The sequence below is a fragment of the Jaculus jaculus genome, chromosome 11 (genome assembly GCF_020740685.1).
Source record: "Jaculus jaculus isolate mJacJac1 chromosome 11, mJacJac1.mat.Y.cur, whole genome shotgun sequence".
In the NCBI taxonomy this organism is placed as follows: domain Eukaryota; kingdom Metazoa; phylum Chordata; class Mammalia; order Rodentia; family Dipodidae; genus Jaculus; species Jaculus jaculus.
In genome coordinates this window covers 109,256,354-109,269,177 of record NC_059112.1, presented here as the reverse complement: position 1 = coordinate 109,269,177, position 12,824 = coordinate 109,256,354, and the positions used below count along the sequence as shown (strand labels likewise).

At 51.3% G+C, this 12,824-nt stretch overlaps 1 protein-coding gene across 2 annotated transcripts in view; it reads right to left on the bottom strand.

Annotated features, from left to right (window-relative positions):
- Window positions 1-4,032, bottom strand: part of Adcy9 (adenylate cyclase 9) — a 132,725-nt gene extending 128,693 nt beyond the window's left edge. For both annotated transcript variants that reach the window (XM_045161575.1, XM_045161576.1), the window contains exons 1-2: window positions 3,972-4,032; window positions 1,971-3,712 (exon numbers count right to left, since the gene is read on the bottom strand). In XM_045161575.1, the coding sequence (XP_045017510.1) occupies window positions 1,971-3,669 (1,699 nt within the window). In that variant the 5' untranslated portion in view covers window positions 3,670-3,712; window positions 3,972-4,032. The remainder of the gene's footprint in view (window positions 1-1,970; window positions 3,713-3,971) is intronic.
- Window positions 4,033-12,824: the final 8,792 nt, after the last annotated feature.

The window sequence follows — 12,824 nt, the reverse complement described above, 5'->3', positions numbered from 1 at the left end:
TCTCAGCAAATAAATAAATTAAATATCTTTTAAAGTAATTTACCAAATTTACACTGAGGTAAATAAACGTCAACAAGCCCTTCTAAGATTTTTTCTTTGGAGGGGGAGTCAGTGGCTTTGAAATCACTGATGTATAAATTAAAATGACAATTACCAATAAATTAACAAAAATTGTTGTATTTCCAAAACTTGGATGATAGTGATTTCCAAACATACTTAAAAATTATATCTATTTTTATTTTTGAAATTTAGGTAATACACCATACAAAGTACACCTTACAAAACTGCTACCACTGTCCTTTGAGCCAACATATCTGATTACGAGACATAGTCCAGAACAGCCCAGCACCACAACCTAGAACCTGCCCACCATCCCTGACAACAGAGCGAACCATCGGGCCCCTAAGATGCCAAGATGTCAAGCAGGAATTACATCCACACCCCGCTTCATCGACGCCTTCCGGTTCAAGAGAGCGCTGCCCTCCTAGTCAGAAAGACACTTGTCACAGCAGAGTCTTTCCAAGGGAACAGCCAAGTGTCGATCCATTCGTGACCTCGTCAACACAACGTTTAAATCCCAAGACCAAAGGAATTCTCAGGTGAAAACGTTTTTCTATTACAGCCACAAATTCTTAAAGAACAAGTATAATAAAGAAACACCCAGGGCTGGGAAAAGCACCCTTAGCAGACAACAAGTAAATAAATGACAAGGGCACCTAAATCACAAGCCGGAGAGAGAAACGAGCATTCGGCATTGTGGGCAGGGAGCCGTACAAGCCCAACGCAGCCACTCACGGCTCTGGTTTAAACTGCCACTTCTGCTAAGGATCCCCTCTCCAGGGGCTTTAACTATGCACTTATACAGCGGGTGGGCACCACAAGACACCATACAGCTTGAAAACGCAGGCCTTTAAAAATCAATCCTACTTTCTTCATATGCTTCTAAAAATACATGTTCCCCTCAATCCCAAAGGGGTATAACAAAGCCTAAGACGTGTTTAAAAATGGAGAGGGGGGTAAGAAATGTGGCAGATTACTCAGAATCCTTGTTTTGGATCCCACTTATTTACACACCACTTTCCAGACCTAAAAGACTTTTATTTTTTTGCAGTCCTATGTTTTTAAAAAAAATGAAAAAGAATAAAGAAACAGCCCAGTAAAAATACTGAGAACAACAGTGAGCAGCTTGAGACTTAGGGACAAGGATCAAGACACAAATCTAAGGAGATGGAAGAAAAAGACATTAAAAACTGCCGGGTGCCTTTTTTCCTTTCCAATCGTGAAGGTCCGTGTCCTAAAATGCTGAGGTGCATGTGCTAAGACAGACAGCATAATAATAAAGCCACCTTAAGCAGACGGAACCTAAAGGCTGGAAAAGCAAACAGCTTTTAAAGAGAGACTCGGGCAAAAAGCAGTGTGCACTGAGAGGCAGGTAACGCTAATTCTCCTGCAGGGAGAGTCAACTTTCAACCCCTAGCCAAGTGAGGCCTAGACAGGAGAAAGGTTTCATGCTCGTGGTTTTTGTCAAAAGGGACAGGGAAACGTGTGCACAGGACTTAGGTGGCCAGGTGAAGTAAGGCACTTTCTTCCTAGTACTTAAAAGGTCTCGCTTCTGAAGGGCTCCCATGCACTTGCATTCATGGGACTTGTCCCCCAGAATTTCGGAAACATCACCCACCAACTGGTAGTGTGTGCATTTTCAAAGTTCTCCTTCCTTCTAAAGATCTCATCGAGGTCAGCACTGTCTCAGTGTCCCTGGTCGCAGTAGGGTTAGGTCTGTGACATTTGACTCACTGAAGAAAAAGTCACCTGATCCCTAACACTGTCCCCATAGCCAGATATTCTGAGACAGCCTAGCTGCCTCTAGACACTGATACTGGAAAGAGATTTTTTATTATTATCATCATTATTATCACTTGATACAAACAGGATCGGGGAAGGAGAAGACAAAAAAAAAAAAATGCACATACCTTTCAGCTGGTCAGCAACCACGCTCTGGCCAAGGCGTTCGATAACTCTGCCATCTTCCATTTCGTACCTGTCATCTAAGTATTTTGCGGTGGCCTCAGATATATGGACTTTGCCAGCCACTCCCAACTGCTCCATGAGATTGGCTAAGTTCACATCATTGGACCACACATCAAATTTAAACCTCCTCATGCCTAGGATGCCGCACAAGACCGTTCCCGTGTGAACCCCAACACGCATGTTCACCATTTCTTTCTTCTCCTGGCAGAACTGCTCGATGGCTTTTATCATGCCCAAGCCCATTTCAATACAGCAGTAGGCATGGTCTGCCCGGGGCTCGGGGCACCCGGCCACACAGTAGTAGCAATCTCCCAGAGTGCTGATCTTCTCGCACTTGGTCTCCTCACACAGCCGGTCGAAGCGACCGAACAGATCATTGAGGAGACCCACCAGGGCATGAGCTGACTTGTTGGCGCTCATCTTGGTGAAGCCCACGATATCTGCAAACAAAATGCTCACTTCTTCTATCTGCTGCATCTTAAAAGGGCGGAAGGCTATAGGGGCTTTCTGTATGGAGGACTTCTTCTTCCTGTTCTTGGGGCTAGAGGAGACGTGCCTCTTGATGGAGTTCTCGCTCTCCTCGTCTCCCTGCTTCATCAGGTCGTCAGCGATGATCCTCGGCATCACGGAGTGGATCATCCTCTCCTTGAGCGCTTTCTCTACTTCCAGATCTTTGCCGTGCATGATGGACTGTCCCACCTTGAGGAAGGTGCTCCTGGACCTCACCTGAGACATGACGAAGAGGTGGACCCCGATGGCATGGATGCACACGTGGAGCAGGGCCCTGCTCAGCAGCTCCCAGTGCAGGGCTCCGGCTCCGGCTCCCGGGGAGGGGAAACAGTCTTCGTCTCGGAAATGATAGCCTAAGGTCTCAAAAAGGACGGAGTAGGCCACCCCCAAAAACAGGCTCAGGTACAAAGGTAAGTGCATGACGGTGTAGAGCAAAAAGAGCACTTCGATGCACATGGAAAAACTCCCCACTTGAGATAAGCAAGTGTCTGCCGGTTTGGCCGCGGGAGTGTGATTGGAGCTGTCAACACGTCCCGACAGAGGTGTCCAAACCTGAAACTGCGCAGCCAGGGTCAGGGCGAACACCAGCAGGGTGAGAGCCAGCGAGGTCCACGCGTAATGCCGGGCATAGAGCTTGGTGAAGGTAAACAGAAAGAAGCCCACGCATATCACCAGGAAGCACAGGGCGGGGGCCACCATGACGATCAGTTTGGATCTCATGTGGACAGCGAAATAGATGCTCCAGAGAAGACAGGCGAAGCCGACGTAGAAGAGCGCGTACCGGAAGCGGCGCTGGGTCTGCGGGAAGCATCGCTCCAGGCAGGCTTCCTCCAGGTTCACCGAGTCGAACTTGGGGTCCCACCACCGGCTGGAGGCCCTCTCGAACAGCTGGGGCAGCTTCTTCTGCCTTCGCAGGCGACCCCCGCCGCCCATCCGCCGGGGGAGGCCGCCGGAGTCCCCCGAGCTGCTACAGCTGGAGGAGATGCTGTACTTGCAGTGCTTGGGCTGGGTGTTGGAGGTCAGCTGCTTGGGGTTGATCTTGACCCTCACGCTGTTGCTGTCTCCGCTCGAGTCGCAGCTCACCTCGGTGCTGTGGTGATGCAGCAGCTGCTGGTGGGGTGGGGAAGCCATGTTGCCGAGCTCTTGGAATCGTTCCCGGCCGGGTCAGGGGTACCTGCGGGCAAAACCACCGGAGTTAGAGCGATCTTGACACACACGCGCGCGCACCCGCCCGGAGGGCCCACGCGACCCGTGCAGGTAGGTCCCGCGTGCGGGCTTGTGGAGAGCGACTTAGGAAAGGTTTCCATACGCTCAAAAAAAAAAAAAAAAAAGGAAAACAAAAAACTGCCGATGAGGACGATCGGGAGCCTCCCCCGGTGCCCCCCGGCCGCAAGCCCCACGTCCGAGGCGAGCGAGGGTCGCTCGGGCCGTACCTGGTGCTCGGGGCCGGGTGCGGGGTGCGGGGTGCGGGGTCCGGGACGCGGCGCGCTCCCCTCGGGCGACGGCGCGCGGTGGTGGCCTGTGCGCCGCGCGCCTGCAACTGCGGCTCCGCGGGGAAGTTCAGCGCTCGAGCGCTCCCGGCGCCCGGAGCCGCTTTCGTAAAAACAAGTCGGCCGGAGGCGAGCCGCGCTTCATGCTGCCGCAGCGGCGCCCGCCGGGTGCGTCCAGGCGCGCGGGCCGCTTCTCTTCCCCGCCCCCGCCCTCCGCCGGCGACCCCAGCCCGACCGAGACCGACAGACCGACCGGCCGGCCCGGGGAGGAGGGCGAAGCTGCGCTCCCGGGCCCGCGAGTCCCCGGCAGCCCGCGGGCCGCCGCCCCCCCTCCCCGTCGGAGCGGCCGGGTCCTGCTGGCGGGGCCTGCAGCCGGCCCCCCGAACGTGCCGCGCCCGGGACCGGGGTGCCGACGACGCCCCGGACAGACCGCGCCGCGGGAACGAGCTCCGCGCGCCGCGCGGGCCGCTGTGCGGGCGGCGGGGTGCGGGCAGCCGCACAGCCGGCTTCCAGCGACGCCGGCCCGAACGCACGCCCGCCCGCCGGTCCGCCCGTCCGTCCGCCGCGCCCACGCCCCGGGGTGGCGGAGGGGGGACAGGCTCTGCGCCAGCTAGAGATGCAGCCGCGGCCGCGCCCGCCACCGGCCTCCCCGGGGCCGCTGCCTCATGTCGGAAGAGCAGCCGCCGCCACCATCTCCGCCCCCTCCTCCTCCTCCTCCTCCCCCTCCTCCCCCTCCCGCTGTCACTGACACACGCGCGCGCCCGCGCCGCCCCGCTCCCCCGCCGCAGCGCGCACGCGCGACCCGCGCACGCCCCCGCCGGCTCGCGGGCACGCGCACAGGCCGCGCGCCCCGCCCCGCCTTGGAGCGCGCGCCGGGCCCGGGGAGGGGAGGGGCGGGGCGGGGCTGGCGCACATGGACTCCGCCCTCCCGCCCCCGGCCCCGTTGCGCGCCCCGGCGCACTGCTGTGGGTTCGAGGGCACTTGTCGCGGCCCCCCTCGCCGAAAGGAGCACCCGAGCGCAGCTTACCTTTTGGAGACACCGAAGTTTTCAGCCGCTGGATTTTCCTAAAGGGGAGCCCCCCCCCTCCTGTGAGCGATGAAAGCCTGTCCTCAGTTGGCACTTGACCCACTCTGAACCTGCGAGGGGGTGGGGAGGAAAAGGGGCACCCTCGCAGGCCAAACCCCGCCTCCGGTGGCATTGAAAACGAGGAGCCACTGAGGACCACTTCCTCCAACCCCAAGGGGACCTTGTCTTCCCACCTCTGGGCACCTCTCCACCTCTTCGTGATCAACTGTCTTATCCCTGTCCAGAGGAAACTTTCAAAGGAATCTGCTTCTCACTGGTCTCTAAACTCTGCTGGGTATAAACAGCAATCCCCTACGCCCCAGGGTCATCCTGCCTCCCCCCCACACACACACACACACAGGAGAGTGCCTTCTGACAGTCACAGGGGTCTCTCTCTTCCTTCCCTTACCTCGGGAGCAAGCCCACTACAATGAAGGTTTTTTTTTTTAATTTTTTTTGTTTTATTTTTATTTATTTGATAGTGACAGACAGAGAAAGAGGCAGAGAGGGAGAGAAGAGAGAGAGAATGGGCGCGCCAGGGCTTCCAGCCTCTGCAAACGAACTCCAGACGCGTGCGCCCCCTTGTGCATCTGGCTAACGTGGGACCTGGGGAACCGAGCCTCGAACCGGGGTCCTTAGGCTTCACAGGCAAGCGCTTAACCGCTAAGCCATCTCTCCAGCCCTACAATGAAGGTTTTATTGTAGGATTAGAAAATACAGAAGTAGCCGGTCGTGATGGAGCGTGCCTTTAATCCCAGCACTTGGGAGGATATCCGTGAGTTCCAGGCCACACTGAGGCTACATAGTGAATTCCAGGTTAGTCTACCTCAAAATACCAAAAGGAAGGAAGGAAGGAAAGAAGGGAAGGAAAATACAGAAGTAGGGTTGGGGAGATGGCTAAGTGGTCAAGGTGCTTGCCTTAAAAGCCTAAAGACCCAGGTTCAATTCCCCAGAACCCACATAAGCCAGCTGCACAAAGTGGTGCATGCATCTGGAGTTCATTTGCAGGGACAGGAGGCCCTGGGCGCCCATTCGCTACCTGACCCCCTTCCTTCTCAAATAAATAAATAAAATATTGTTAAAAGAGAAGACAAGAGTAAAACATGAGCCATCCATGCAGGAGAATATTATCCAGCCGTAAAAAGGATGGATGTCTGCAGGTGACCATGTGGAAGAACGAACCTCAGAAACAATGCTGGTGAAAGAAGACAGACACAAAAGGCCGCAAGTCGTGTGGTCCTGTTCCCGTGAAATGTCCCCCGAAGCCACGTACACGGAGCAGAAAGATGCATGCTGGGGTGGGAGCAGAATGGGGGATACTAATAAGCCTGGGGTTTCCTTCTGGGTGATGGAAAGGTCTGGAAGTAGTCACAGGTAACAAAACCATGTTGCCAGTTGCAAAGTGTCTGCACAATGTAATCACTGATTTATATATTAAAATGGTTCAAATGGGGGCTGGAGAGATGGCTTAGCGGTTAAGCGCTTGCCTGTGAAGCCTAAGGACCCCGGTTCGAGGCTCGGTTCCCCAGGTCCCACGTTAGCCAGATGCACAAGGGGGCGCACGCGTCTGGAGTTCGTTTGCAGAGGCTGGAAGCCCTGGCGCGCCCATTCTCTCTCTCTCCCTCTATCTGTCTTTCTCTCTGTGTCTGTCACTCTCAAATAAATAAATAATAACTTAAAAAAAAATTTTAAAAATGGTTGAAATGGTAGCTGGTATGTGGGATGTGTTGTGCCACAGTGGAGGCACAGGAGCTTGTTAAAGGTAAAGACATCGTCGCTGTGGTAACCCTGTCAAAAGTGCAGTCTCCACCTAATCATGAGAAAACTTCAGACAAAGAAACCTCAACTGAGAAAATATTCTACAAAGTAATTGCAGACACGATTTCTCAGTGTCAAGGTCATGAAAGGCCGAGTCTAAAGTATTTCCACGAATCAAGAGCAGTCCCTACAGAACTAAGCGGACCATGGGATCTGGTATGGGACACGGACAGTAAAATAGTAGCTGGTGAGATGTGCAGTTTAGTTAGTGGCATTCTGCTGTTATTAATTTTCTGGTTTTGATCTTTGTCCTATGGTTATGTAATACATTAACTCCCCAGCATTTCTGCAAGTTTCCTTTAAAACTATTTCAAAATAAAAGTTAAAAAGAAAAACGAGGGCTGGAGAGATGGCTTAGCGGTTAAGCGCTTGCCTGTGAAGCCTAAGGACCCCGGTTCGAGGCTCGGTTCCCCAGGTCCCACGTTAGCCAGATGCACAAGGGGGCGCACGCGTCTGGAGTTCGTTTGCAGAGGCTGGAAGCCCTGGCGCGCCCATTCTCTCTCTCCCTCTATCTGTCTTTCTCTCTGTCTGTCGCTCTCAAATAAATAAATAAATAATTTAAAAAAAAAGAAAAACGAATTATTATTGAGCTCCAAATATGGGCCTTGTGTTTCTGAAGTTTAGAAAAGAGGGTGATAAAGCCAGGTGTGATGGGGCACGTGTTAAATCCCAGCACTTTGGAGGCAGTGGTAGGAGGATCGCCATGAGTTTGAGGGCACCCTAAGACTACATAGTGAATTCCAGGTCGGCATTGGCTAGAGCAACACCCTACCTAAAATTAAAAAGAATAAAGAAAAAGAAAAAAGAAAAGAAAAGTAGGTGATAGCAAGGAGATAGTGGTTTACTCATGCTGACCAAATGTGTTACAAATGTCAGAGACTAGTGGACACATTGGTTTGTGACCTATTTGGTCCTGACCACAACCCTCTGAGGTAGATGTTATTGTCCCTCATTTAGAGATATGAAACCAAAGATTGGAGAGTAACATGCCCAAGGTCCCACAGAGGGCAAGTCACCGGTTCATGTTTAGAACCAGACGTCAGACTGCAGAGGCCGTGGCATTCGGCCATCCTTGTGGCACAGTCCCTCCTGGTCTCCTCTCTTAACCATACTCCACCTCCATTAATGAACGCATTGCTGCCCTCCCCGCTTCCTTGTTTCCTTAAACAATCCGGAAGTTCTCCCTTGAGCATTTTTCCTCCCCTTCCCAAATCATTTAGTTCACCTGCCATTTGAGGTAACTTTCAAATTTCTAAATTAGTCATGCCAAGTTGAGCATACCTATGTCCCTCCTTCTCCCCACGGCACGCTTTTGGAAGCAGCTAGGCTGCATTCCCTGCTGTTGAAACTTCTGTTGAAACCAACAAGCTGCCAGAGATGACCTGACCTCCAGGTTAGGCTGTGAGTCATTCCATAAACCCTCATGGACGAGGGCCGTGGCTGCCGGCACTGTGCGTTAGGCCCTGGGGTACAATGACATGCCGTCCCTAACTTTAAGAAGGCTGGGAAAGAGGACTCGTTTATGAGATGGAATCAACTCCACATAAGATGCGAGGGAGATTTCTACAGAGGAGATGAACCACATGATTATAATGCCAAGACCCAGAAGAAGCCACAGGAAGAGTATGGGTCCTTCTCCACCCCCAAGAAGCACAAAGGTCCTGATACTTGGGCAGTGTGATTCCGATATAATGGCTTTCTCAACCACTCAGGCCAGGTTGCTGCCAAATCATGTTTCCTCTCCATCTTCCATGTACACAGAACTCCCATTCTGACATGGTGGGAACAAGAATGTGTCCTCACAAACACTACAAAAATTTACAGAAAGCCTTGCCTGAGCTATCTCTCATCTTCACCCTCCCTCCCTCAAGTCCTCCTACTCAGTGAGGACCTTGGTGCCAAGTCACCAAAACTCACACAAGGACCTGGGCAGAGGGATAAATACTTGCACACAAATATGAGACCCCAAGGTCAGATCCCCAGAACCCGTGTAAAATCCAGGCAGGCACGGCAAGCCCCTTCTGTAATCCCAGCACTTGAGAGGAAGAGACAGAGAATTCCCAGGGCAGGCTCTAGCTAGCTAGAATGGATGATCCTTAAACTCCAGGTTCAGTGAGAGACCCTGTTTCAGCAAATAAAGTGGATAGTGGTCAAGGAAGACATCTGGCATCAACCTCTGGCCTCCACACTTTACATACCCCCCCCAACACATTCGAACACACATACACACACACACACACACACACACACACACACACACACACACACACAGCGTTCTAACCGCGACCAGCTTTAGATAAATAACATGCTGGTTGAGCTCTGGCAGTGGTTGCCACAGCACGCCCTGAAGTCCTAGAAGTGCTCGTGGTATTTTTGGTGGTCAGGTGGGTAACAATCTTGGAGAACCACCCACTGGCAGAGGGAATTCCCTGCTGGTTATGGGACCACGTGTGCAAAGCTGTACCTACAAGCTTGAGTCCAGCCAGTGAGGGTGAGTTGCAGGACTCTACCACATTTTCCCCACCACTGACTCCCTTGATCCAGGTGACTGGTCACAAGCCTTGGGTAGCTGCTTTCACAACGGCATGATCAGGCATTCCAAAATCGCAATGAAAACCAAGTGGAGACTACAGAAATCCTTTGCAAGTTCCCCCACAATCCAGGAGTATTCAATCTAGCTATATATTTTGATTCAAGCCCTGCTGTGCCTATTTATCTCCTAATAAGTCTTCAGTGAATGAATATATGTGGCAGTTAAATGGGACAAAAGGCTGGACACATGGATTAGCAGTTAAGGCACTTGCCTGCAAAGCCTGAGGATCCAAGTTCAATTACCCAGAACCCACCTAAGCCAGATGCACAAGGTGGCACATGTATCTGGAGTTTGCATTGGCTAGAGGCCCTAATATGCCCATTCTCTCCCTCTCTCTCTCTGTCTGTCTTTCAAATAATTTTTTTTTTTTTTAAGAAAAAGGGATCAGCCAGACATGATGGCACATGCCTTTAATCCCAGCACTCAGAAGCAGAGGTAGGAGAATCACTGTGAGTTCGGGGCCACCCTGAAACTACAGAGTGAATTCCAGGCTAGCCTGAGCTAGAATGAGACCCTACCTAAAAAAAAAAAAAAAAGGAAGGGTGTGAAGGAGTTACTCTCTCTTATTTGTTTTTTGTTTTGAGACAGGGTCTCAGGCTGGCCTCAAACTGCTGATCCTCCAGGCTCTGCCTCCCATGAGCTTGGAGAAAGGCATGCTCTGCCATGCCTGGTTTTGATTATTTTCAATAAGTACAAGTAACACTTTACATAATAGGAATGAGTTGGCAGCTCTTCTCCAGCTACACTTATATGTGAGGCTCTGGTCTGAACTTAAAACTACAACTGGGGATGGGCATGTGTGTGACCTCCTAGAGCAAGGTCACCTCTTAGAGGTCACATTTTGAAGTAAAGAGGAGCTGGCCCCAGCAAGATTAACTTAGCTAAGAGATAGGATGGGAGATTCTCAGTAGAGCATAATGTCTGTCACTCTGATTTGTCACCTGACCTTCTAGACTGTTATTCCTATCCCATCCTGTAGTTAATGATGAAAAAAACTAAGTAGTTGGTCCAAGAAAACTGTGTAACAGCTTTTTAGTAGGTTGAACAATGTTAACTCAAAAATTCATGTCCACCAAGAACCTCAGAATCTGACCTTAATTAGAAACGTAGTCTTGGGGGCTAGAGAGATAGCTTAGCAGTTAAGTGCTTACCTGTGAAGCCTAAGGATCCCGGTTCAAGGCTCAATTCCCCAGGACCCACGTTAGCCAGATGCACAAGGGGGTGCACGCATCTGGAGTTCGTTCGCAGTGGCTGGAAGCCCTGGCATGCCCATTCTCTCTCTCTCTGTGTCACTCTCAAATAAATAAATAAAAATGAACAAAAAATTTTGAAAAAAAGAAATGTGGTCTTGGGCTGGAGAGATGGCTTAGCAGTTAAGCGCTTGCCTGTGAAGCCTAAGGACCCCGGTTCGAGGCTCAATTCCCCAAGACCCACGTAAGCCAGATGTACAAGGGGGCGCACGCATCTGGAGTTCGTGTGCCATGGCTGGAGGCCCTGACATGTCCATTCTCTCTATATATATATCTGCCTCTTACTCTCTCTATCACTTTCAAATAAATAAATAAAAAACAAACAAAAAAATAAAAAAATAAATGTGGTCTTTTTCGTTGTTGTTTGTTTTTCTGAGGCAGGGCCTCTCTGTATAGCCCAGGGTGGCCTTGCCCGTGCCTCCTGAATACCAGGATCACAGGTATGCACCACTGTATCTGGCGTGGATACACATGTCATTAGTCAAGATGAGGTCATACTTAATTCGGATGGCCCTAAATCCAATGGTTGGCATGCAGCCTTATAAGAAAAGGAGATGGCACAGAGAAGCACGGGGAGGCCACGTGAGAGCAGCCACAGCGATGCAGGAGGCCTTCGCCAGGAGTCACCACAAGCGGAAGAGGCAAGGCGGCTGCCCCCCGGGAGCCTGCAGGAGCGCGCTGCCTGGTGTGTGGCTCACACCTGCAATCCCTGCGCTCCGAGGAGGAAGTGGGAGGATTGCTGTCAGCTCCCTGCCAGCCAGGGCCACCTAGCAAGACCCTGTCTCAAAAAGGAAAAGAAAGGGTGGCGCTTGCCTGTGAAGCCTAAGGACCCTGGTTCGAGGCTCGATTCCCCAGGACCCACGTTAGCCAGATGCACAAGGGGGCTGCACATGTCTGGAGTTCGTTTGCAGTGGCTGGAGGCCCTGGCGCACCCATTCTCTCTCTCATCTGTCTCTTTCTCTCTCTGTCTGCTGCTGTCAAATAAACAAATGAAAATAAACAAAACTTAAAAAAAAAAGAAAGCAGAAAAAAAATAAACAAAGGAGTGAGGTCCTGGTGGAACTCTGATTTCAGATTTCTGGCCTCTAGAACTGCAAGGGAATAAATTTTTCTTCTATGGAACAATTTGTTATGGGTGGGGGCCTCGGGAAACTAATGCAAGCTGTTTCATTCCAAACTCTGCAAGAGCTCAGGGTATAATCAAACACTGCTGAGCGACCCCACTAGCCAAAGTGGACACAGGTGAGAGGCACTCGCCCACTTCACAGTAGGCAAGCATCTTAAGAACTCAAGAGGAGGTGTTGGGGGTTCCCAAGTACACCATGGGGGTTCTGACTACTTAGGGAAGGGAGGAGGAAATCTACTTGCTCACTTTCATTCAGAGCAGCCCCACAGGAGCCTGAAACTCAGCTTACACACCATGGTGCCCAGTTCACAAACGACACGAGCTAAGACAAAATGTTTTGCCTGTGCTGTTGAGTTGCCAAGGATCTCATGGCTCCAGGTGCTGAGAGCTGAGGGGCTACGCTCATGCTTGACCCTCTGTCTGAATCCTGCTGCTTTTTTTTTTTTTTAATATACACACATTCTCTCCCTCTCTGCAGTCCTGAAGTTTTGCCAGGTTGTATTGTGATGTGCGTTAGCTTTTGCCCACTGTGATGGGCAACTTCTGGTCCCTTCCGGCTATGTTCTTCATTCTGGGAACTTTTTCTTCTGACCTGATGATTTCTTCACTCTGTTTTCTTTTCCTAGAACTTGCATTGAAATGATTGTTTAGATCATTCTGCTTTGGAATGTTCTAGCCCAGTCACTTTTTTTTTTTTCTTCGCCTTGTCAATATCAAGATGGCCCTTTTCCTTGGATTAATCAAGGAAAGATTCTTCCAGCCAGCTGCCACTCCACTGAGGACAGATGGCAGGAAGCCTCAGCCTTCGGTATCTAAGCCTTCACTTAGCAAAGCCACCCTTTTGGGTCCTGTTTCCACCCTCCACTTGAAGATGTTGTGTATGTACCCCCTCTAACAAACCCCACTGTCTTTGGGAGTACTCACCCACCTTGAGGACATGCAT